The sequence below is a fragment of the Bombus huntii genome, chromosome 5, assembly GCF_024542735.1.
Source record: "Bombus huntii isolate Logan2020A chromosome 5, iyBomHunt1.1, whole genome shotgun sequence".
NCBI classification, from domain to species: Eukaryota; Metazoa; Arthropoda; class Insecta; order Hymenoptera; family Apidae; genus Bombus; species Bombus huntii.
In genome coordinates this window covers 14,467,589-14,495,000 of record NC_066242.1, presented here as the reverse complement: position 1 = coordinate 14,495,000, position 27,412 = coordinate 14,467,589, and the positions used below count along the sequence as shown (strand labels likewise).

Genomic DNA, 27,412 nt, shown 5'->3' with positions numbered 1-27,412 from the left:
CACAGTGGGGTCCACTCCCGCGGGCCCGAACAGAATTACGGAGGACGTGAAATTGCAAGTCCCTGACCGAGTACCGAAGTACCAATCGGACAGGACTGCAGATCCACGACTGAATCCCCAACAGATTCGCTAGCATCACCGGCGCGACGACAACTCCCGCGATCCGATGCGAACGTCGAGCAGTCACCAAGACAGGGGTGTCCTTGGGGCGACTTACGAATCTGAAGAGTTGTCTAGTGCACGTTGACCCGCACGTACGCGGAATACGCGCGAGCGAGTACGCCACGCTACGGTTTGAAAGAACTGAGTGATCGCGAACCAATAAATCGCGAGTACAATAAGTACTGTGCGGTAAGCGAGTGAAGGGAGACGAGATGTTTCCTTTTTTCTTTCTAAGGTGGATAAATATCGTTGTACAGAATGAGCTCACAATGCACTTAACATAGGTATCTACCTTACGATTAATTAAGACTAAAACGTACGCATCCCACGGTGTCCCACAGTGTGCAGCGATGTCCCACGGTGTCCCACGGTGACCCACGGTGTCCCACGATGTCCCACGGTGTCCCACGGTGTCCCACGGTGTCCCGCGGTGTCCCACTATGTCCAGCGGTGTCCAGCGGTGTCCAGCGGTGTCCAGCGGTGTCCAGCGGTGTCCAGCGGTGTCCAACGATGTCCAACGGTGTTCAACGGTGTCCCACGGTGTCCCACGGTGTCCCACGTAGCCCCACGGTGTCCCACGGTGTCCCGCGGTGTCCAACGTTGTCCAACGTTGTCCAACGTTGTCCAACGGTGTCCAACGTTGTCCAACGTTGTCCAACGTCGTCCAACGACGTCCAACGACGTCCAACGATGTCCAACGGTGTCCAACGATGTCCAACGGTGTCCAACGGTGTCCAACGGTGTCCAACGCTGTCCAACGATGTCCCACGTTGCAGTCCAGTCTAGATCATCCAAAATTCTGTTGGAGGCTTTTGGAGACCCAAACTGGACAGACGGTATCCCACGGTGTCCCACGTTGCAGTCCAGTCTAAATCATCCAAAATTCTGTTGGAGGCTTTTGGAGACCCACACTGGACCGACGATGTCCCACGTTGCAGTCCAGTGTAGATCATCCAAAATTCTTTTCGCGGCATTTGGTGACCCACACTGGACCGGCGATGTCCCACGTTGCAGTCCAGTGTAGATCATCCAAAATTCTTTTCGCGGCATTTGGTGACCCACACTGGACCGACGATGTCCCACGTTGCAGTCCAGTGTAGATCATCCAAAATTCTTTTCGCGGCATTTGGTGACCCACACTGGACCGACGACGTCCCACGGTGTCCAACGATGTCCCACGGTGCAGTCCAGTCTAGATCATCCAAAATTCTTTTGGCGGCATTTGGAGATCCAAACTGGACTGGTGCGTAGTTCTTAGCTTGGCATCGTTTTCCAAAGATTAATCAACTGATTAATTTTTGGAAAAGGTTGCCAATTACCAGGTCTCACCACGAGGAGGTGACTACGCACGAGACCCGCCCATGGGTTATGTAACACTACACATCGATCTCGACATTCAACCTGTTGGCAGAATGTCGAGTTTTGACTCTACTTAACCATGGGCCTGCGTATGGAAATAGTTGTTTCGTAGCCTAACTGCGAAACATATCTCCAACGCAGCGCTTACATGAATCTTTACAATCGTATAACAAAGCCTACGTAACGCAACATCCATCTCCCACACAACGATTACATCGATCAGTACAAATATCATACAATAATTCGCATCCCTACTGGCAGCATTCGGTATCAAACACACATTTATCTAACTTGGAACGAAAAGAAGAAAATGTAGCTACTGACACTGTATATACCATTTCGTGTCTTGCAGAAGGGACATACGAGTCGCTGTACTAAACTGCTTAACTCTAACGTGATCTCAATAAGTTTCCCTTAAAAATGGGAAAGCAAGAAGATGCCCGATGAATCAGATGATAAAGGAAAAAATCGCGGCGCGCCCGGAACGAACGAGATCGCGATCTCTCGAAGGAACTAACAAACCTACGCGACGTACCCTCGTACACGAGATAACACCGAGGTTCAGCGGAAAGCCCAAGAATTGACCGTAACTCGATTCCTGTTTCGCCGTTCGAAACTTACACGAGTCGCGGTCGATGGCGCTGACCGGTGATGCTAGTGATCCACGGGTAATTCAGCCGTGGATCCAGCACATAGGCCAGCAACTTAACACACTCCAACTGAACATGTGGAACCCGGGGATGGACCGCTGAACAGGATTATGAAGGCAAGAGGCCTCAACTGAACAGTGGGGTCCACTCACGGGGAGGGACCGCTGAACAGGATTACGAAGGCATTGACCTCAACTGAACAGTGGAGTCCACTCCCGCGGGCCCGAACAGAATTACGGAGGACGTGAAATTGCAGGTCCCTGACCGAGTACCAAAGTACCAATCGGACAGGACTGCAGATCCACGACTGAATCCCCAACAGATTCGCAAGCATCACCGGCGCGACGACAACTCCCGCGATCCGATGCGAACGTCGAGCAGTCGTCGAGCAGTCACAAAGACAGAGGTATCCTTGGGGCGACTTACGAATCCAAAGAGTTGTCCAGTGCACGTCGACCCGCACGTACGCGGAATACGCGCGAGCGAGTACGTCACGCTACGGTTTGAAAGAACTGAGTGATCGCGAACCGATAAATCGCGAGTACAATAAGTACTGTGTGGTAAGCGAGTGAAGGGAGACGAGATTTTTCTTTTTTTCGTTCTAAGGTGGATAAATGTCGTACAGAATGAGCTCACAATGCACTTAACATAGGTATCTACCTTACGATTAATTAAGACTGAAACGTACGCATCCCACGGTGTCCCACGATGTCCCACGGCGTCCCACGATGTCCCACGTCGTCCCACGTTGTCCAACGTTGTCCAACGGTGTCCAGCGGTGTCCAGCGGTGTCCCACGTTGTCCAACGTTGTCCAACGTTGTCCAACGGTGTCCAGCGGTGTCCAGCGGTGTCCAACGTCGTCCAACGTCGTCCAACGTCGTCCAACGTCGTCCAACGGTGTCCAACGGTGTCCAACGTCGTCCAACGTCGTCCAACGTCGTCCAACGTCGTCCAACGTCGTCCAACGTCGTCCAACGTCGTCCAACGTCGTCCAACGTCGTCCAACGTCGTCCAACGTCGTCCAACGTCGTCCAACGTCGTCCAACGGTGTCCAACGGTGTCCAACGGTGTCCAACGGTGTCCAACGGTGTCCAACGGTGTCCAACGGTGTCCAACGGTGTCCAACGGTGTCCAACGGTGTCCAACGGTGTCCAACGGTGTCCAACGGTGTCCAACGGTGTCCAACGGTGTCCAACGGTGTCCAACGGTGTCCAACGGTGTCCAACGGTGTCCAACGGTGTCCAACGGTGTCCAACGGTGTCCAACGGTGTCCAACGGTGTCCAACGGTGTCCAACGGTGTCCAACGGTGTCCAACGGTGTCCAACGGTGTCCAACGGTGTCCAACGATGTCCAACGTCGTCCAACGGCGTCCCACGGTGTCTAACGGCGTCCCACGGTGTCCAACGGCGTCCCACGGTGTCCAACGGCGTCCCACGGTGCAGTCCAGTTTAGATTATCCAAAATTCTCTTCGTGGCTTTTCGTAATCCAAACTGGACTGTAATAGCGTGGTTCTTAGCTTGGTATTGAATTATTTTGCAATGTTTGTACTTATCGATATAGTGGTTTTCCAAAAGTTAAGCAACTGATTAATCTGCGAAAACGATTACATCCATCAGTACAAACATTGTACTATAATTCGCAACCGTTCTGGCAACATTCGGTAACAATGATACATTTGTCTAACTTGGAACGAAGGAATGGAAATGGAACTATTGACACTGCATATACAATTTAGAGTCTTGCAAAAGAGACACACGACTCATTGTACTAAACTTATGAAATTATCGAAAAGTTATATGCTCCAACGTTACCGCAATATGCTTCTTTTAAAAATGGGGAAACGGGAAGAAGCCTGAACAATCAGGCAATGGAAGAAAAATCATGTGGGTATCTAGCATACATATTTAATATGCTATGAAATGTTCATATATGTAATTGAAATGTACTTTCTGTAAATTGATAACTCTGGAACAAATTCATTTTCTGGTTTTGGTATATGAAAGAAACAGTCACCTTTAAGACGAGAACAATTTCAAAAATGAAAAATAAACTACTAATAATGGTCAATTATATATCAAATTACTATTGATTAAATTTTAGCAAATATAGAGAATCATTTGTATCTTTTTGATCGATACGAAGGGTTACGATGAGAACAAGAATTAAGTAATTGAATTCAAACTGAATTAAAAATTAAAAAGTTCATTTGGAATAACTAAGATGAGGGAAACCCCGATTATTATAAAATCAACTGCCTTGTCTTTTAACTTTTAACTTTTAAGAATATGTCTTATAGCAGTATTTTCAGTAATAAACGTAGTAATAAGGGGCGCATTAATAAGGGGCGCTGAAAAAGAAACGAAGCAGTAGCCAGAAGGGCTACTAAAATTCAATCGCCTTTCACTCTATATAATCCCGATTAACACGCCGAGTGTGGAACTGAATATTCTTGTTTCGCAACGCTAATTTACTACCAATATTTATGAAGCAGAAAATTCTCAAAATCAAACACGACGAGTGCTTTGTTATATCTGCAATACCAATTAATCTACCATTAAAAAAAAAGAAAAGGAAAGTCTGAAAATTCCCGAAATTTGATACGCAACGCTAATAAGTATAAATCTACGCACTCGTATTTAAGCAATACGCAACACTAATTGCGAGAGATCGAAGTGCAACCATTTAAGAGGTTGCTGATGAACGATCACACTTGTACAACTCTTGCAGCTGTACGTGTGATCCAGGAACAGTGTCCGACCAATGCAGTCGGGGGGTTTGGGCATTTTGTAAACGCAACTCTACTTAACAAAACGCTATCATTCATTATCGCAACGCTAATTCTTATAATGAATTCAAATAAAAATTACTATTTACTATATGAAAAAGCTACTTTAAATATTCTGGTATTGCTACTTGCAATACTATAAATTTAATTAAAAATTAACATATTTATAATCTAATTTTAAACAATAGAAAACAAGATAAATTCTGATACGTATAGTTCTATAAGAAATTATAAAAATACATAATAAAAATTGCAAAAGACAATCGCGATATCGTAATTCGCAACTCTAAAGCAAACGCGATTATCATTTTATCGCAACTCTAATTCAAACCGTAATCATTTTCTCGCCACACTAATTAAAAGCCGCGATGTTATTTCGCAACTCTAATACAACCCGTAATTAATTTATCGCAACACTAATAAGAAAAATCGCGATTTGCCCAGTGGGACGATGGACCGATATATACATCGGCCAAAAAAACAAAAACTACTACTACTACTACTACTAAAAATACTAAAAGCGAGCATAGTGACAAAGTAGTAACAATAATGGCTTCCCATGCTCTGGATGACCCAGAGGATGGGGAGCCATTAGTAGTTGCCCTCTTGAGTGGCAGTTTGCCGGGCCTCTTCGGCTTATAGCCTCTTCTTTCTTCGGGCACAATGCCCGCTGAAACTTACATCTAAGCTCGAGACTTCTAAATCGCAAACAAAAAAAAAAAACTTGAAAATAAAAATATAAACCGCGGAAGCTGATTGAAGTGCACATGGACTGACCAACGATCACAGCAGTGATCGTTGCTCACTCGCATGTGCGTGCTCGAGCAATAAACGTTCGTTTCGACCCATTCGCGACCGCGACCGCGAAATTCGAAAAATCGATAGGCAAAACCAGAGACGAGTGCATGCTCTACTCGTGCCAGTTTCACCGTCGATTTTTCAAATTAGATTTCCAGAAACAGGTTGGTCACACGAAAACGCGCCTACCCGACCAGAGACTGTGACAACCTGCCCGGCCCTACCTACTTATAATTAACAGACATACCAGAAAGTATACTACCTATCCTACCTAGCGCTATATTTAAAAAATGGCAAAACAGGCACACCAACACACTCACTCCACGGTTCTCACACAAACGCTAGGGCGCAAAGGTCCTACACTAGAGAGGACGTCCCGGGACGCCTCCGACACCCGAGCTTAGCAAACATGCACTCTCTAAGGTACGTACCTTTTTCCTGAAATCGACTGACGAAGGCTAGTGACCATTGCGTAAAACGTGATAAAACACGTCTAAAGAAATTATATTTTTTAAATAAATATAAGTAGACTTGGAATTATTGCAATTGATAGTAATATCAAGAGTGTGATTACACTTAATCGTGTGGATGATATTATCACAAATTGTGATTGTATCGAGACGTAAATTGAATATATATGTCTCGGCATTTTTAATATTTGAAGTTTTAATGAATGAGAAAAAGCGACGCACTCCCACGGCCTAACAACACACACACACACATAATGTGGAAAATACGTCGTGCACGATACACTAACCATCGTCAGTCGCTGACAAATTATTACATTACTTAATTCTAGATCATCGTGCCCAGTGTCTTTCTCCCATTCAAGTAGCACCTGGGCACGTGAATGAGATCCTGACAATGGGCACGGAAAGGGTTAAACCTGAAAATCCTGATCTAAAAGAAATGATTAGTTTGTGTAATTTTTATTTAACGGACTAACGGTTCTTTGATTTTCTATTTTACTACTTCGTTTCTGATTAAATCTACTTTATTAATTTAATAGTAACTAAGTAACTCTACTTTATTACTTTAATAAATCAGAACAAAACTTTAATATTGCAAAAAAGGTAGCGTTAATTGAAAAAGACTGTGACTCGATCAAATGGAATAATTGACTTCAAATATATTACTAAGAAAGGAATAATCTCAGGCGATCTCTTTATCAAAGCATATACCCGAAAGTGCAGAAGCAATGTTCAAAATTATTGCTTTGATTCAAAAATCTGCCTGTCGCGAAGTGTCTTCTTGCACGTAAAATTTCACATATTCTTGTACGGGAAAAAATGAATTTTAACTCATATTTTAAATTCTAGCCAAAGTGAAATAAACGAGCGTGACTTAATATTGTCACGATTAATTCATTGCTTAAGAACAAGTATATTTATGTCAAACAAGTATATTCGTGTATATATTTGCCATTTGCAAATATTCATACGGAATGTTAACATGCATGTTTACAAATAGCACGAATATATTCTAAAGTGTATATGTTTAAACTAATTATTAAAAGTCTAATTATAATAATTGCGATGTGCAAGAAGACCTATCCTAAACTAATAAATTTAAAAAAAGAATGTTACTACTCACGGGTATAAGAAATACCCGCGGTCACTATGCTCGCAACAAAATTCTACGTAATACAACCGGTCACCCGTGCCGATTCGGACCTTTCATCCTACGACATGATTGAGTGACCGGAGGAACAAAAATGCATGCGACTCACCGTTCGATGCGGAGAAACAGAGGACGTACCGTGGATGCTGCGCCATCCCAGCGAATATCATCAGGGAGACTAACATCAGGCAGGAACCGTGTAAAGTCCAGTGGTGGAAATGGCGGTTGTTTAAGGGCGGGGGGGGGGGGGGGGGGGTGTTTGAGGAAGAAGCGAAACGTCGTTTCGACAATTTTCTTCTTTTTTCTATCGAACGTTTATTTAGAAAATACTGCTATTTTTTTACGCTTAAAGATTATTATTAAGAAATTGGAACAAGTTTGAAAAATATTATTTAGTTGAAAATTGTGAGATATTTTTCGATAGCAAACAAATGCTCATGAATAACGTGAATGCAATGCAATCGTTTGCAAGAATAATATTGTTCGCAATTAGAATATATACTGTGAATTTTCGTTATTAGAATACGAAATATACATTCCAATAATACACTACAGTCGCGTGTTTTAAATAATGGAAAATATTTGCAAGAATTCAAAAGTTCGTCACTAAATATATTTAAAGAATACTGTGCAAACGCGCGCGAAACCTTGTTTCGAGATATTTGAATTTACCTGTTACTATTTTGCAAGTTTATGACGTTATAACTCAATTTGAAACAATAAGATAATTCGTTAAAAATTGGTTTGAAATAAGAGAATGATTTCATACATCGGGATCTTTCAGAAGAATCAATGGGCTCACGCGACGCACTCCTGTGCACAAAATACCCGCAAGATTCAGTGGAAAAAAAGAATAGATTTTTATATTTCGTTCCAAGTCAGATAAGTATCATTGTACAGAATGGGCTCAGAATGGATTCGACATAGCCAAGACATATCCCACGGTGCCCCACGGTGTCCCACGGTGTCCCACGGTGTCCCACGGTGTCCCGCGGTGTCCCGCGGTGTCCCGCGGTGTCCCGCGGTGTCCCGCGGTGTCCCGCGGTGTCCCGCGGTGTCCCGCGGTGTCCCGCGGTGTCCCGCGGTGTCCCACGGTGTCCAACGGCGTCCAACGTTGCAGTCCAGTGTAGATCATCCAAAATTCTTTTCGCGGCATTTGGTGATCCACACTGGACCGACGATGTCCCACGTTGCAGTCCAGTGTAGATCATCCAAAATTCTTTTCGCGGCATTTGGTGACCCACACTGGACCGACGATGTCCCACGTTGGAGTCCAGTGTAGATCATCCAAAATTCTTTTCGCGGCATTTGGTGACCCACACTGGACCGACGATGTCCCACGTTGCAGTCCAGTGTAGATCATCCAAAATTCTTTTCGCGGCATTTGGTGACCCACACTGGACCGACGATGTCCCTCGGTGCAGTCCAGTGTAGATCATCCAAAATTCTTTTCGCGGCATTTGGTGACCGACACTGGACCGACGATGTCCCACGTTGCAGTCCAGTGTAGATCATCCAAAATTCTTTTCGCGGCATTTGGTGACCCACACTGGACCGACGATGTCCCACGGTGCAGTCCAGTGTAGATCATCCAAAATTCTTTTCGCGGCATTTGGTGACCCACACTGGACCGACGATGTCCCACGTTGCAGTCCAGTGTAGATCATCCAAAATTCTTTTCGCGGCATTTGGTGACCCACACTGGACCGGCGATGTCCCACGTTGCAGTCCAGTGTAGATCATCCAAAATTCTTTTCGCGGCATTTGGTGACCCACACTGGACCGGCGATGTCCCACGTTGCAGTCCAGTGTAGATCATCCAAAATTCTTTTCGCGGCATTTGGTGACCCACACTGGTCCGACGATGTCCCACGTTGCAGTCCAGTGTAGATCATCCAAAATTCTTTTCGCGGCATTTGGTGACCCACACTGGACCGACGACGTCCCACGGTGTCCAACGATGTCCCACGGTGCAGTCCAGTCTAGATCATCCAAAATTCTTTTGGCGGCATTTGGAGATCCAAACTGGACTGGTGCGTAGTTCTTAGCTTGGCATCGTTTTCCAAAGATTAATCAACTGATTAATTTTTGGAAAAGGATGCCAATTACCAGGTCTCACCACGAGGAGGTGACTACGCACGAGACCCGCCCATGGGTTATGTAACACTACACATCGATCTCGACATTCAACCTGTTGGCAGAATGTCGAGTTTTGACTCTACTTAACCATGGGCCTGCGTATGGAAATAGTTGTTTCGTAGCCTAACTGCGAAACATATCTCCAACGCAGCGCTTACATGAATCTTTACAATCGTATAACAAAGCCTACGTAACGCAACATCCATCTCCCACACAACGATTACATCGATCAGTACAAATATCATACAATAATTCGCATCCCTACTGGCAGCATTCGGTATCAAACACACATTTATCTAACTTGGAACGAAAAGAAGAAAATGTAGCTACTGACACTGTATATACCATTTCGTGTCTTGCAGAAGGGACATACGAGTCGCTGTACTAAACTGCTTAACTCTAACGTGATCTCAATAAGTTTCCCTTAAAAATGGGAAAGCAAGAAGATGCCCGATGAATCAGATGATAAAGGAAAAAATCGCGGCGCGCCCGGAACGAACGAGATCGCGATCTCTCGAAGGAACTAACAAACCTACGCGACGTACCCTCGTACACGAGATAACACCGAGGTTCAGCGGAAAGCCCAAGAATTGACCGTAACTCGATTCCTGTTTCGCCGTTCGAAACTTACACGAGTCGCGGTCGATGGCGCTGACCGGTGATGCTAGTGATCCACGGGTAATTCAGCCGTGGATCCAGCACATAGGCCAGCAACTTAACACACTCCAACTGAACATGTGGAACCCGGGGATGGACCGCTGAACAGGATTATGAAGGCAAGAGGCCTCAACTGAACAGTGGGGTCCACTCACGGGGAGGGACCGCTGAACAGGATTACGAAGGCATTGACCTCAACTGAACAGTGGAGTCCACTCCCGCGGGCCCGAACAGAATTACGGAGGACGTGAAATTGCAGGTCCCTGACCGAGTACCAAAGTACCAATCGGACAGGACTGCAGATCCACGACTGAATCCCCAACAGATTCGCTAGCATCACCGGCGCGACGACAACTCCCGCGATCCGATGCGAACGTCGAGCAGTCGTCGAGCAGTCACCAAGACAGAGGTGTCCTTGGGGCGACTTACGAATCCAAGGAGTTGTCCAGTGTACGTTGACCCGCACGTACCCGGAATACGCACGAGCGAGTACGTCACGCTACGGTTTGAAAGAACTGAGCGACCGTGAACCGATAAATCGCGGAAACAATTTTTCCAGTGTGGTAAGCGAGGGGATCACGTTGAGACGAGATTTTTATTTTTCGTTCCAAGATAGATAAGTATCTTTGTACAGAATGAGCTCACAATGCACATAACATAGGCATCTATCTTATGATTAATTAAGGCTAAAACGCTCGCATCCCACGGTGTCCCGCGATGTCCCACGATGTCCCGCGATGTCCCACGATGTCCCACGGCGCCCCCGCGGGGGGGTCTTAGTCCGGTCTAGATCACCAAAACTATTTTGGATGATCTAGACCAGACTATGTTCAAGTAGTTTTTAGCTTGATATCGTTTCTCATATAATAATACTAATATTCAAAATAGTGCTTGGTGTATTATTATTTGGGAAACGATACCAATTACCGGGACCCACCACGAGGAGGTAACTACGCTCGGGTCCCATTTACATAAACAGTTTTTAAACATTGGAAGCAGAGATGTAAAATTATTTTATAATAAAGCGACATTGTAGCGGCGATATTGTTTTGCCCGGAGTTTATTTTCTCTTACATTACTTGTAATGTAACGGTCTTGATACTCCGAGGCAAAACAACAGCATGATTTGAAATGTCCTCTGACTCATGTCCAGCTATAGATAAGATGTGGTTGCCTTCGGTTAAATTGCACTCGCTTCCTTGATTCCATGAATATGGTGTTGTTTCCTTAGTTTTGAGCAGACATGGAAAATTACATCTTAAGATTACACTCTGTGTTACCACAGGTTTTATACGAAATAGTGAAATGAGAAATAAAATACTGTATCTAAAATTAAAAAATAATGCTATGTAGAAATAAAATAGCACTTCACAGACTTGATGGATTTCGTTAATAAAATAAAACAAAATAAATCATTAATTCACTCACTACGAATTCATGGTATTGATTGAAATCAATGAATGTAGAGTTACAACCGATTAACGGTACAACTGTTATAAATTAAGAGCATAATTGCTTTGAATTAATGGGAGAATGTGGTTATAAATTATTGGTATAACTCTTAAGAATTATTGGAGTAATTGTTTTACATTAATGGCTTAAATGTTACAAATTAATGACCCAGATGATATAGATTAATAATTTAAATGTTAGAAATTAATGGCTTAAATGTATAAAATAACAGTTCAGCTATTGTAAATTAGTGGCTTAGATGTTGTAAATTAATGGCTTAAATGTTATAAATTAATAGCTTAAATGTCTAAAATAACAATTCAAATGTTGTAAATTAATGGCTAAGATGTTGTAAATTAATAGTTTAAATGTTAGAAATTAATGGCTTAAATATTAGAAATTAATAGTTTAAATGTTAGAAATTAATGGCTTAAATGTATAAAATAACAGTTCAAATATTGTAAATTAGTGGCTTAGATGTTGTAAATTAATAGCTTAAATGTATAAAATAACAGTTTAAATGTTGTAAATTATTGGCTTGAATGTTATAAATTAATAACTGAAATGTTATAAATCATAGCATAAATGTTATAAATTAATAGTTTTGACGTTATAAATTAATTCCTTAAATGTTATAAATTAATGGCTTAAATGTATAGAATAACAGTTTAAATGTTGTAAATTAATGGCTTAGATGTTATAAATTAATAGCTTAAATGTTATAAATTAATATCATAAATGTTATAAATAATTGTTTAAATGTTATAAATTAATAGTTTAAATGTTATAAATTAATAGCATAAATGTTATAAATTAATAGCTTAAGTGTTGTAAATTAATGGTTTAGACGTTATAAATTACTGGTTGCAATGTTGTTATTTGATTTTTTTCTTTATTTACCTTATATTTAAATTCTTCTTCGATGTTCACTCTCCGGAATTACGGGCACAAAAGAGCTCGCGCGCGACTTCCGTGTTCCTTATATATCTTGACAAGATGCCGGTTTGTTAATCAAACGGTACCGATATTTTCACATAGCAGGGGACGGTTTTTCCATTATAACAAAATCAAATTGAACGATTTCTTAATTTTTATCGTAAATTGGCATCTTTAAAGATTTAATACGATATTCACTTTTATCATTTTAATAGTTTCTGCAAACTAAGACTAAATTCTTACTTCTTTAATACTAGTTTTCGACTATCACTTAGTTTGAACAGAATTCTCTTAGAGGCTTTTGGTGATCCAAACTGGACTGTTGCGTAGTTCTTGGCTTGGTATCGTTTTCCAAAGATTAATCAACTGATTAATTTTTGGAAAACGATGCCAATTACCAGGTCTCACCACGAGGAGGTGACTACGCAAGAGACCCGCCCATGGGTTATTTAACATTACACATCGATCTCGACATTCAACCTATTGGCAGAATGTTTTCTATCTTACGATTAATTAAGGCTAAAACGCACGGATCCCACGGTGTCCCACGGTATCCCACGGTGCCCCCGCAGGAGGTTATTAGTCCTATCTATATCACCAAAACAGTTTTGGATGATCTAGACAGATTACCGTTACATTCATTTTCTAATATTCAGAATTGTGGTAGTGTATCATTATCTGGAAAACGATACCAATTATCGGGACCCACCACGGGGAGGTAACTACACTCAGGTCCCATTTACGTAAAGAGTTTTTAAACATCGGGAGCAGAAAACGTAAAATTATTTTATAGCAAAGAAGTAGCATGTACTGAAATTTATTAATTACAATAGGTATAATATAATCATATTTGAGCATTAAACTCATCATCGAAGAAACCAAATCACGATATTTAGCAATCGTAGCACGCATGCATGATTGCATGATGAGATCTCATTACCTTCGATCAAATTGCAATTGCTTCCTTAATTCCAAGAATACGGTAATGATTCGGCTTTGAGCGGACACGAAGAATTATTTTCCATCCCCAGACGCTCGACACATACACTTTGCGTTAGCACTGATTTTATCTCAAATTGCTAAATAGAAAATTAAATACTGTATTTAAAATTAAAAAATAAGATTGAATAGAATTAAAATACCATCTCAAAGACTTCAAGGATTTCGTTAATACGACATAAAACAAAATAAATCATTAATTCAATCGTTACGAATTGATGACATTGATTTAAATGTATAGTAGAATTCCTTCTGATTAATGGTATAATTGTTAAAAATTAATGGAGTAATTGTTTTACAATAATAATAGATTGTTATAAATGAATAGCGTAACTATTATTAATTATAAGTTTATTTGTTATAAATTACTGGTTTAAATGTTATAATGTAATAGTTTAACTATTATAGATTAATGGCTTAAATGTTATAAATTACAAGCTCAAACGTTGTCAATTAATAGTACAAATATTGTTAATTAATAGTTTAAACGTTGTTGATTAATAGTTTAAATATTGTTAATTAAGAGCTTAAATATTGTTAAATAATAGTTTAAATGTTGTTAAATAATAATTTAAATGTTGTTGATTAATAGTTTAAATACTGTTCATTAATAGTTTAATTGTTGTTAATTAATAATTTGAATGTTATAAAGTAATAGTTTAAATGTCGTAGGTTAATGGTTTAAACGTTATAAATTAGTAGTTTAATTAAAATAAATTAATTGTTTAGACGTGATAATTTAATTTGTAAAAGTTTGTTCTCGATCTTTACGGTACTAGGGGCCATGCACAAATGAGCTCGCGCGCGAGTTGTGTGCCCTTTATATACCTGATGGCATGCAGTTGACAAGGTGACAAAAAGTTACGAACGATAACGGTTTGCTGGTGTCGTTATATTTTTCATTATAACGCAACCGAATTTATTAATTTTTTAATTTTTATTATAAATTAACGCCTTCAACAATTTATTACAATAAACATTTCTATAATTGTAATAGTTTTTACAAGCTAAATCTAAATTGACACTTCTGTGATACTTGTTTTTCATTTAGAACTATGTTAATTAATTAATATTAATAATAATCTAATTAATTAAAGTCGGAGAGGTCTACTTGAACTTTTCGGTAAATGTCCAGTTTTCAACAGTTTCCTACAAAGCATCGAACATCTATCGTAATTTGTTGTATCTTTTGTGGACATTTGCGGAGTGGACAATCGCAGTTCTCTTCGTTCGTTTAAAAAGGTTTGCTCGCGTACAGGGATATTTAGACCGATTTTTAATTGTCAATAACCAAAATCCAAAGCCGAAAATGCAATTCTTTTATTCTTAATTTTTATCTTATTTCGGAGTCAAGAATCACTTCTTAAATTACGTTGAAACAGTAGCTAAACAACCTGTATAATTCAAACTCAGACTTGGTTATCCGATATAATTTCGAAGAACAATTTCACAATTATTTCAAATAATTCTGAAATAAAATGACATGTTATTTGAAATAATATTGCAGGTTTAAGAATGAAATTAAAGAATGTGTTATCTGTAGAGAACTTCCCAGATCTTGGTCCAATAATTCCGAGTCAACTTCGGCATGAATAAGTCAATGCATATCAATTCTGCCATATTGTATAAGGTTTGATTGCTTATATACTTTTTTATAGGAGAAGAGATGATCCTTTGTCTGTTTAGGTATGCTCTCGAAAATTTCCTCTCGAATACTCTTATACGTTCCATGAAGCTGGATGGGGCATTATAGCAAGCAAGGAAAGCGTAAGATATGATACATCTTATAAGCATCTTATAACGAAATAGTATAACTTTTTTGTTTAGGTTTCTGACGTGAAACTATCTTTTATTTACAGAGAATGCTTTTTTCGGCTTTATCTAGCTGTGTTTTAATATCGTTAGAAAAATTTAATTTGAAATTCGCATAAAATCCGAAGTAAGCAAACACAAATTACATTCTTTCTACCGCCAGTAAAAATTATTATTTCGCGTTACCAGATGAAATTGGAGACAGTGTTTGCGTCTGTTTGAATTTCAAGCCTTCCCATGTGATATCGTACTCGTACTTTGCGAAACCGTGCGTTTCTGCGACGTACAAACACGGCAGCGTGACGGTTTATTCGAACGGCTTTGCGAGGTACGCGTGGATATGCTACGATTTACGTAAGCATGCATTTTCCAGAATTCATTCGAATAGCAATGCCATTTCATCTTCATTTGCTTCCCTGTAAATTAGTTGCAACTTGAGAAGTCGAAGATCTTTCTCAAAGATTTTCATGGACTCGAAGCTTGAACGAGCAGAGTACACAATGGAACGAGAAACACGAGTAAATATACTTCTTCTTCGTTTTGCGAGTATATGTCGTGTTTTCGAAAACTTAAAATATTCTTCTTCTTCGCTTAATCGAATTCTAATACGTTACAGTCGTTTCGCGAGAACCCTTACACGAATGAAGTTATTAGAGGAAAGGTAAGGGTTACCCGAATAGAAGAACTTACTCGATTTAACGATTGTAATGTTCCCTTTAGAACGGCAAAGAGACTTGTTTCGTATCCGAATTAATATTGAATAAAGCTATGTCTTTTAATGGCGATGATGGAGGTAGGTGGTTTAGGTTGATCGTATCTATGCTTGTGTGATTCGCAGCGTAGAAAATAAATGTCGAAGAAGAAATCGTTTGATATGCAATTTGGTTGCAGGAGAAAAAGTACAATGGTGTTGGGAAACAAAATAACAGTCTAAACGACTGAACTAAAGAGAGAAGCAGCAAAACTTTAAAGCAACAAATTTCAACATTTTTTCGGCAAACATATTTTTAATAAATCCTCCATTCCAAATCACGTTTACGCTGTTTTCAGATCGGTAATTTTACAGACTTTCTTTATGAAAATGCATTACGCGTGTAACTACGGTGAGAGAAACCGTTATCATTGAGTCGTACGTGATAAATGACAAACTTATACGTGTCCCTAACTCGCCTAGAGAAGGCTAATGATAGGTAGCGGATTCTACGATTACAAGGCAAGAACTGGCTTATACTCGACCGCAATTGTCTTTTATAGAAACAAGGTCGATGAAACTTGGGTCTTTGAAGCTTTTTTCGATCAAGCTTTTTCTCGTTGGAAGGAATTATTTATTTCTTTGATAATGAACTAGATACGGATGATGTACATCTCATAAACAATTTCTGTAGGGGAACTTTGACTTCGGGGAAATTAAGATTGCAACTGATATCGATTTATTTAAACGAATACTCGAACGCTTCGTTCGAAGGAGCGACGATTTCGTCTCTCGAGCTCTGTATACGGTTCGGTAACGTCTGTTTTATGTAACGATTTCATCGACATAGAGAATCCGTGGCGTCGTAGAAGTCTCCGTATTTCAAAGAGCCAGCCAAACGGTGTTACGATTCGTAACTTCGTCGTCCCTTACCAGAACAAAATATATATGTTTTAAGTGTCATCATCCTCGTATTACTTTCCGATATGTACCAGCGAAACAACGAACTTTTGTCAAAACGATCACAGACATGTACATCTTCGATATCGTATAGTTCAGTTAGCTTTTTGCTGCAGCTAATTTGCATCGACGTTAATGCACAGAGTGTTGCAGTATTGGTAGGGTAACTGCATTACCTTGCATTTTGGAAATACGATACAATTCCATGGAAATACAACGGAAATACAATACGATACTCGAGTGACTTGTACTGATTTTTGAATTATTCGCGGTCCCTTTGCAGGGACAGTCCTATAAAAGTTATCGAAATCGAGCGCAGAGATTTTCGAATATAGAATGACCGTAATAATGACCATTGTTCCGCGATGTATTAATATGGAAAATCAATTCGTTGGACAATATCGATGACGAGCATTGATGAACGAGCGAAAGGAAGATCTGTGACACGAATGGATTTATGATTCGATACTTTATCTAACTTAATCGTGACATTTATGAAGCGAATGACGTTTCTCTTTAAATGAATCGCATGCTCGACACCTCTAACACCAGTTGCCATCAGGTGGAACTGGTGACACTCTTTATTTTTGCTAATTTTCCGCGAAATGTTACGACCGAGTCATTCCCGAGCCAGATCCTTAATCCTGATAAATGGAAAAATGACCTCGCTGTGTCTCGAGCGGGCTCGTTTTTCCGACTGTTGCAGACCCGTTAATAAATTTGTGTTTACGATGTCTGACCAGTCGCAGGCTCGGGTATTTTTGTCTCTGGCTATCTCACAGTTACCCCTTGGTTACCCCTCTGAAACACATAAATATTCCGCTGCCGGGGTTACGGTCTCGGTATTAACCAATCTCTGCGTTCCACGCAATCTCGAGCCACGTGTTCCACGGATTAGGACAGCCTAATCGCATTTCCGAATAATATATTACGTACCTTTAAACAAGCAGCGTCTGTACGTGAAACGAATATTCTCCTTCATTCTTGTCCTAGTACATCATCCCCTATCGCGAAAAAGGAGAATTCTTCTTTTCTAATATTTTATCCGCCGAAAATACGGGAAATCAAACTATTTTCTACGGAGCGGATACAGAAGTAAAGATTTGTCCATCCGGGTGACACTTCTGTTCTATTTCGTAGAGGAATCATAGAAATGTGGATGACGCAGGGATATAAACGCGTATCTGATTCGCGCGGGTTCGATCACGAAACGATCACCTTCGTTTCGCTTTGATACAAAGACACGGATATGATAAAGAATGGCTTCCATCCGACGACGTGCCGTGGAAGATCGATCAAAGCTAAGCAGATGAAATTTTTCATCGATGTCTTCTGAATACGAAAACGAGGTCGAAATCATGGGTCCACCGAAGAAGCTTTGTTACGTTTATTTTATCGTTTGCTCTCCCAATCATTCTTCTTTAACGATCCTTCTTCCTTATTCTCTCTATTTTAAATTCCATCCTCTGGTGTAACACGCGCAACGCCATTCACTGATCCGGTATCCGTGCTTGTTATCAAGAGAAGCAACCTTATTCTTTATCTTTTATATACGAATTTATACATTATATATATTAGCTCGTAACATTTCCCTCAGCAAGAAGTTCCACAACATATTTCAAACACGCTAGATTCCCTTCGATGAAATACAATTGCACGATGAATCGGTTTTGCAAAATTCCTTTAAAAAGAAGGATAAATACGCGAGTACTATACGTACAAATACGATTAAGGGAGTGTGGTATGGCAATGCGAACGTTTCGGTATATGCGTATGTACGAAAGCCTGGTAGAAACGCTTCTCAACGTAATGTAGGGACAAATCGCGCAACTGTACGTCTACCACGAGGTTGCCGCGCTACCATTGTAATCTGAAGTTGTGCACGAGGGTGGAGACGACGATGGGGACTAGACGTCTCGTATTAACCCACCAACAATGCAAGGGATACGAATGGTTAGCGTAATTTGCTAGTGTCGAAATTCGCGACTGTACAGTCTCTAGGCGTTTCACCCTTCCTTTCTGTCCCGTCGAGAGCCGCTACCACTACACAGACCCAACGATACGGTTTCCCTTTCGATTTTCACATGCTAGTGTCTCGTTTCGTACAACGTGATTCAACCCTACCGTGCTAACGTACGATCTTCTATCGGTGCATATAGAGGGCAAGACACTGATATGATGAATTAAATTTCGCACGTGAGTTGGAATGTTCGCGGTCGTAAAATATCTGTAGCGGCACAAGAGTTAGAATTCGATTCAAATCATGTTGTTGTTTTGCTTCGGAGTATAAAGTTCGTTAGGTTACGTATAATGTAAGAATAAACAAACTCCGAGCAAAACAACGTCGCCGCTACATGTAACCGTAAAACAAAGACAAATTTGAATCTTCCGACTTCCCCCCGACTATTATAAATAAACGGACGCGATAGCAAACGGATTATTATAAACTGCGACCAAACGACTTTATACACACTGTTTCGCGATTAGGACATTGTACTGACAATTTTAAATACATTAACGATTTCACCTACTAGTAATCTCATCATTCAATCTCCTACATATCCATCGCGCGGAAAAGAAGCAAGAGGCTAATTTAAAATGCGGTTGTAATATTTAATCATGCGTCGCGCTCGGTGGTCTCTGACGATACTCACAACCATTGTAATTCGAAATCCTTCAAGCTAAACTCCGCGCTTCGCATTAACTGTCAAGCCTTAGGGCTGAGTAGTTGCAGCAATTTCGTACTGGAGGAATTTGCAGCAGCTTCTACCGCGAGATACTCGCGTAGAATATCCGTTAAGTTTTCGAGGAATTTGAATTATCCACAGGATATCCTGGCTGCGGATACCAACTTTTCGATTCCTGTAATTATATGGCATCGAAGCTTCCCCTTTGTGCAGCGACTCTGCCAGCTTTCCGACCACAACTGTTTTGTTATCCCCGGTTCTATCATTCGAACACTTTTCAACTTTTCTCGATATACAGGAATATGTGGAAATTCACCAGGTATTACGTAGTTTTGTTAAACGTTACACGAGTAGGTTTAAGCGAAAGCGGTGCGACCGGTGACGTTCGTGAACTCGTTAATTTTAATCCACGATGTCTCATTTAAAGGCTTGTGTGTATAAACGCTGTCATCTGATTTAAATACATTCCGAAAATACTTCAACGGCGTCAAAGAAACATTGCTACACATATATCGCTTAAATGTCCACGTTTATATTCCGACTCGCATCATCCGCTTCTTCTTGATCCTCGTGCATTTACTACCTATTTTCCCTTTTATGGACCGTGTGCTACCTAATTTATCGAACTGTAACTCTTCTTCTACTTCTTTTTTGTTATTAACTTATTTATTACTTTTCTGTTTTACTTTCTCTTTTGCCACGTTACTCTGTGACCTTGTACGATTGGTTTTATCTATTTTTGTATTATTTTATTATGTTATTTGTATGTTAACTGAATTAAATTAGTTGGACAAAGTTGCGGTAAACGCTAATTACGCTGAAATCAAAAAGTAAGTGGACTGTAATGTCGTCCACGTAATTTTACTTAGTCACAGCTCTGAAAACTTTCGTTGAAACGATCACGCCTGCTGGAGAGTCAATTAAAAGTCAACAAGATAGTGGGGAAAAGTTTCTTTAGGTATTTCTCAAACACGAGCCGATAAGCGTCGCACGACGAGCAGACACGGATCGTAATTTTGTCATGGATTTAACACGTTGCTTCCGCGTAGAAAACGTCGAAAGGAAAACAGATTGTCCGGTTTATTAAAATTAAAAATTATACTTATCGTCGAAATACGTAATCGACATACGTTGTTAGTGTAACTACATAAACGACCGACGATAGATTAGAAAAGGAAGCATCGAAAACCAAACCTTGTTGCCATTGTTCTCGCACGTTCGCGGGGAGACACGATCTCGAAGAAGCGCGCCAACGGGAGTCGTAAATTCCCGTTACGATTTGCTAATCGACGCCGCTAATCGTTCGATCCCTTATTTCTTTTGGGATAATAAGGGTAGCTAAATTGAAGATAACGCTGCTACTAACAGGTTATTATATGTTTTCACAATCCAACAACTTCGGTGTAACACAAAATGAATGTAACACTGTACAGTAAGTATAAATCACCGTGTATTCTAACAACTTGTAAAGAAGATAGTTACGCTGGTGCGTGTGTATAAGATGAGCGAATGACTGATCTTCGGGTGTAAATCCGGTCGAAGGATGTTGACTGTTCGAAGGATAGAAAATCAGTGATGTTCGGAGACGATGCTGTGGCGGTGGAAAGCTAAGGATGGGTGTGTCTAGCGCACGGGACCATCGGATTTGTTGGTGACGATTTTGGCTAAGAGAGTGAGGGAAATAGGCTTCGTTGTTAATTGGTTAAACGAAGGTTGGTGGACTAGGAAGGGTCTTAGCCGCCCTCGATAGAAAGTGGTTAGTAGGAGGAAAGTTGCATCGTACGTTAGAAAAACTAACTTTCCCTTGTCAAGCCGTAGTAGACGATGGTCTTTAGAAATGATTCGGAAAACAAATGTTTGTTCGGTTTGAAGGACCTCGACTAGGAAATTCCTGAGATTTATGGAGGGTACTTGAGACTACTGAGGGTACGCAGTAAGTATCCGAAGACATCTGGTTGCCATCTTGCCCGCGGTGTGTGGCCTGGTCTAGGTAGAGTGTTACGCGACGTAACAGCCATTTCCATTCAAACACGTCGCAATTGTCTCGAGTGACAAATAAAGTTCCGACGAACGCTTAAAGCTTTTAGGAAGAGAAAAGAAAACGCCGGTATAACGGAAAAGTTGTTCGGTAGTACCGGAACTTATCACGGCAATAACCGAAGCGAAAGGGGTACGTGTTTGGTTTACACTCGCACGAATGTAGTAAAAAGTGTTTCTCGCGATCCTCCTTGCTTTTACTCCTTCGACTCTCGAGAAGAAACAACACCGGATTGTGAACTATCACTACTTCTTTGCTCGAGGTTGGCTGAACTTTGACGGGATGCGATATAACTCCAACGACGATCATGGACGCGCACTAGGTCTTTTCTTCCTTTATTTAACCGAAAATAGTCGATAGCACCTGCTCCAGAAGCTTTTGGATTTGGCAAACGAGCGCGTTTACTATCGTTAAGGTGAATGCCATGGGGTGATTTATCCTCTTTACTTTGTCACGACACCGACCAAATCTCTCGTGGGTGGGAGACCAAGAACCGACAAGAAACGGAGTAAAACGAATCGTCCGCCTTACAGGATCCTCTTATCCTTAGCAGCAGTGCGAGGACAGATTGAAAAGTTCTCGTTGGCAGAGTTTATCCCTCTCTTGCTCTGTCGTTGGCACGAAAATTCGTCGAGCCGATCGAATTGATTATCGCGTATCTTCCCTTAATCGCATTAGACGTTATTCGTTCCTGGGTTAACGAGTTAGGTGGGAGTGATCAGAGGATGAGAAGGAAGTCTCGAGGAAACGCATCGAAATCTCTAGAAAGATTTATTTCAGCAACTCGGCACGCGATTGTCATCGTTGCGATAATAACGAGACAACCCCGGATCTTGGCGAGGACAAAGCTTCGGCGACAAGAACCATTAAATACACTGGCCACCAGGTAACCGACTAAAGAGTAAAAGTACAATAGATAGGCGACAATTTTATGTAAAGAGTGGTTTAACGAATGGCATTGTTATCATTTCGAGATGAAAAATTATGGAAGCTCTCAAAGCGAATAGTGGTTCGGGGGAGGGGAGCGGGGTGAGAAACCGTGGGACAGAAATGAAAAGCGTGAGAAGAAGCGGGCACCTGCTGTGTGGGTAAATCAATAGCTTCTTCGCAAAGAATGAAGAAAAAGATGTCTGAATAAGTACTCGTGGTTTCTTTGTCCGCTCGATTATTCGTCCAGCGTCGATTCAATGGAACGCGACTTTAATAAACCGATCTTGAAGATTCTTGAATTAATACTTCTCGCCTCGTTTTAATCTTTAGATCGAGCCTTTCCCTGTCGAGTTTACTCTCTCGTTTTACATACTTAGTAAAATCAAACCTCGTAAAAACGTCCAATACGAATGAAATGTAAAAAGGTTTGCTCGTTCGTTCGATTCATTGTTTTATTTCTGGTATTTTTCTCGCGCCAGATAAGCCGAATATTAATGAATTTATATTTTTCCTATTTCAAAGGAGGAAATGTTTCACGTTAAACACGCGTATTTTGAACACTTTAGTAAATTGCTGATGCGTAACCATGGAATATTTTTCTACGGTGCAGTAACTTTTACGAAATTATTATTATGCGTGCTGCTTTTAGTTTCGAATAAAATCGAGTACGATATTTAGAACGTACAAACTTATTCATTTCTGTTTTTAGCAACGGTTAAAGCTTACCCTAAATAACGAATAAGGTTAATAAAAATATTCTAGCGAACAACGTTTTGCAAACGCATAAACCATTTAAAAATTGTTATCTGGTACGCACACTATCTCTGCTACACGATGAGAAAGATCGTCGTATCAAATCTCGATCGTATATTATAAATATCGGTGTTTTTCCACCAAAATCTGACGCGCGACCGATACTATTTTTTTATAATTTATAGCGTGTTCTATTAGTTTTATTCGCTTTGCTCCTTCCCTTTGAAGACTACGAATCGAAAAAGAAGAAAAAAAAAAAAAAGGAATTGATGCGTGGATATTCAAATTCGATTTGTTTGTATTATATCATATTTCCCTCCGATGAATCGTTTCAGTGGCTTTAATTATAATATAGATTTCTTGATTATTGTTTATTATCGTTGATATTCTTGTAACTTAATCGAAACCAAAGGAAACGTTGCCTTTACTGATTTGTTATAATTCTTGAATTTTATCATTCTGAAAAGATAACAGAATACTCGGCCAGAGTATATAAAAATTCTTCAGAAACATTTTCTTCGATTTATTTGTTAATGTTGTTACGAAGCCCTTTTTTGCGTTTATGCTGGTAGGGTGTAACTTACCATGCGATCTACTCTCTGTTATGATTCACTCGATTCGAAGAAAAATTCCATGTGCCTTTTCCAAGGAAATGTTTATGCGTGTTTTTTTTTTTTTTTTTAATGAGCGAGCAACGTTCGCGTAGAATATTCCAAAATGTGGTTTGAGAAAGAAGCAAAGAATAATTTGTGTAACGTTGGTTATGCCACGCGATATGGAGCTATATAGGTGCATATTTCGAATGAAAAAGTGCAATATTTTGCTGGATAACGTCGCCATCATTTGTACCTGTTGAAGCAATTTCGTGTACACCGAACGTTACCAGGACAGCGCTTACGATTGCTAGCCATTTCTATCGTCTTAAACTTCGACTTTTACTGCGACTTTTCTCTCGCTGCAAGACTTTCCGTTGTCGGAAGAATTTTTAACGATGTCACTTATATCCTAAAATAACAGAAAGGTAGGACAAGAGTTTGATAGTGACATCCGTCACTTTGTTTTTTAATGGTCCCTTTTTTATAGGGCGAGTAACGATCAAGCACGAAATAAGCAATAACGTCGATATCAACATCGAGAATTCTAGTCGAAGAGAAATAGCGGCACCTCGTTGAAACGAGGCAAAAAAGAGGATGCAGAAAAAGGACGGACAATATAAAGAAGAGAAAGGTCCAAACGAGAGGGTAAAAGGAGAAAAAGGTAAAAAAAAAAAATTATAAAAGGAAGTCGAAGGCAGAGGAAAGGAGAGAGAAGAAGGGCGGATAAAGAGAGCATAGAGAGGAGGGGTTTCACAGGCATCTCGTCAAAAAAGATGAAGTCACCGTGGTTTTGGGGCGGCACTGAGAAGAGGGGTGGGTGAGTTCTTTAAGGTAGGAGGCATGCGCGGTGTCCGGGGGTGCAGGACGCCGTCAGGGGGTTAGTCGCTTGCCAACAACACGACGCGCCGCTCGTGTATCGCGATCGTTCGACTCCATTTGCCGCGCACTGTCCTTTCGACTTCTCCTTTGCTCGCGTCTCCTCGCTTTCGCGCATTCATCGACGCGTCGAGCGTTGTACGTGATCGCGGTACACTCGAACGCGGGATCTCCAGTTCCGCGCTCGTCCTTTTCCATCATCTTACGCGAAACAGCCAGTCGAAAGTTTGCTTCGAGTGCACAGACATTAAGGAAAAGTTTCGATTCGATAGTGCTAGGTGTTCTCTGTCGTCCGCTGTATTCTCACACGTAGCGAGATACTCTTTATCGTTTCTTCGAAAGTGTTCCTGTAACAGTTACGAGTTTCTTAGGAGGTATTATGTGAAGATGAGAATCCAGATGGAAAGGTCGAGGACTTTGGGAACAGATATCCGTTACGAAGTACGGGAGCTTGCTTTTCCTTGAACTCGTGATTCTGAAGAGCGTAGCCACCGTCAGCGAACGTTGGCAATTGTTTGACACGATGCGCGGATCGAGGTGAACTTTCGCGGGAAGAAAGTGCTAGTGGACTAAGGTGGTTGCGGAATTTTGTCGAAATCTTTCCGGTCGAGGATCAAGTTTTATGGTTTTACACGGCACCGATGCGCTTTTCTGCCCAACGAAACAGTGCTGTGATACAAGTGGCCTAAACCTTGCCACAAGAGTACTGCAACGTGTTACCGCCACTGCAGTGAATGACGCGAAAAAGTGTACGTAACTTCGATCGGCCTCGTGTAAGACTGCATCTCGTTGCTTTTTGGATCTTACACGTTACCAACGAGCAAGATAATCCAGGTATCTCTTTTTCTATTTCTAATTCAACCGAATACTATTATACTTATACTTGTAATTTGATGTTCCTTGTTATATTCGAATTAGGAGAATTGGCGATGAAAGCGTCGCAACACGTTGATAATTTGTTAAGTATATTCGACAGTTTGATAGATCGTTGAAATGGAAACCCTTTAACACAATTCAAATGACAGCTATTTCCTCGAGAGGACAGGAATTGATTTAAGAGATTTTATCCAAAGGAGATTGAAATCGTATCGCGATACGAACAACTTAGCTGAGTAGTTATGTACAAGGGTATACGCACGTAATAGGTTCGTAATACGTTAGTTATAAAGCGAATATACCATGGATACTTATACGCGCGGCTAACTCCTGCAAATGCATTATGTAATACAGGCATACATTGAAACTAATTAGATAACTTTGTTTTCCGTTTAACAATGAAATTGCTATATTACCTAGTAGAACGTGTACTGCACACGGAGCATCGATGCATGGGTTAAGCTCGTTGGTTTTGTAATTTAATTTCGAAACCCCGCTCCAGGCTAGGATACTAAAGCACAACTAGAGAAACGGAGATAACGTTTCTACATAGAAAACATAAGGCAAGTTATCAGAGATTCTACGCGAATTTTCGCGCTGAATAAGCAATTCGTCCTATTCGCCGAATAAGCAGAACTTTTGGAAATTTACGTATATAAATATCCAAGGGAATTTCTTTAACGACGAAATTGACGAAAATTCGAAAAACGAAAAATGTGGAAAAACGACTTGCTTGCGAGCTCTTGCAATTTTCCAGCGATGGACAATATTTGCGTTACGTCAAAAATATAAAATCGAGGCTTCAACGATTTCGTTAAAAATGCAGAAAAATTGATAACGCGTCGAGAGATAATTGTTTTTATTTTTCGCATCGTGCAACAGTGTCCATCAACGTTGATATCGATATCAGCAGGCATCGTGCGTCTTCTTTCTCGCTGGGATTAAATGAGTGACATTCTGTGCATTTAGTGCCCGATTTAATTGAAATTGAAACGGTATTTCGTACATCGTATTGTGCTTACATGGCGATGTGCTTTCCGTAATGGTCGATTTTATTTCACCATGGCCGATAAATACTATAATTTCGGGCCCTGCCACCGCAATTACCGTGAAACGTTAGGAGGAACACTCACGATACAATTTCGTACGAAATGTTGCCGTAATTCTTCGTTGAAGTAATTGGAGAGGGAAGTTGGCAGTTTCTAAGGGAAAGATTCATTTGATAGCGGCATTCCGCAGCATCACCGGTATTATAATTTTCGAAGAAAAACGACAACCACATAGAGAAGATTTTGAATAACAACGATTCATCTTCATTCCTGAAGTATAATTTTGGCAATTGCTTTTTATCGATCGGCCAGGTCAGATTACTTCGAAATACATGCTATGTCCACGTTGGCGAACATTGGAGATACTGTTTCGTGCTATATACTGGTTCGTGCAATAGCTAAAGAACGGATTAGGCCGATCGGTGTACGGCCACTTCAGAATCGATCAATCATCGAGGATTTTTATCGTTTGCCTATCTGAACTTTTGTCGTTCGAATAATTATGCAAATACGATTTTCTTCGCGCGTGCATTGCCGTGGAATTTAATTAATAAACACAAAACTATTTCGTATTGGTCGGATGA

At 40.7% G+C, this 27,412-nt stretch overlaps 1 protein-coding gene across 3 annotated transcripts in view; it reads left to right on the top strand.

The window, feature by feature from the left end:
* The window catches only part of LOC126866085 (zwei Ig domain protein zig-8-like), a 107,146-nt gene that overhangs the window by 39,031 nt on the left and 40,703 nt on the right, over window positions 1-27,412 (top strand). For 2 of the 3 annotated variants that reach the window (XM_050619195.1, XM_050619196.1), the window contains exon 1: window positions 24,907-25,737. The exons of the other annotated variant lie outside the window; for it this stretch is intronic. In XM_050619195.1, the coding sequence (XP_050475152.1) occupies window positions 25,638-25,737 (100 nt within the window). In that variant the 5' untranslated portion in view covers window positions 24,907-25,637. Of the gene's footprint in view, window positions 1-24,906; window positions 25,738-27,412 lie in introns of those variants that run through there. 3 annotated transcript variants of the gene reach the window in all.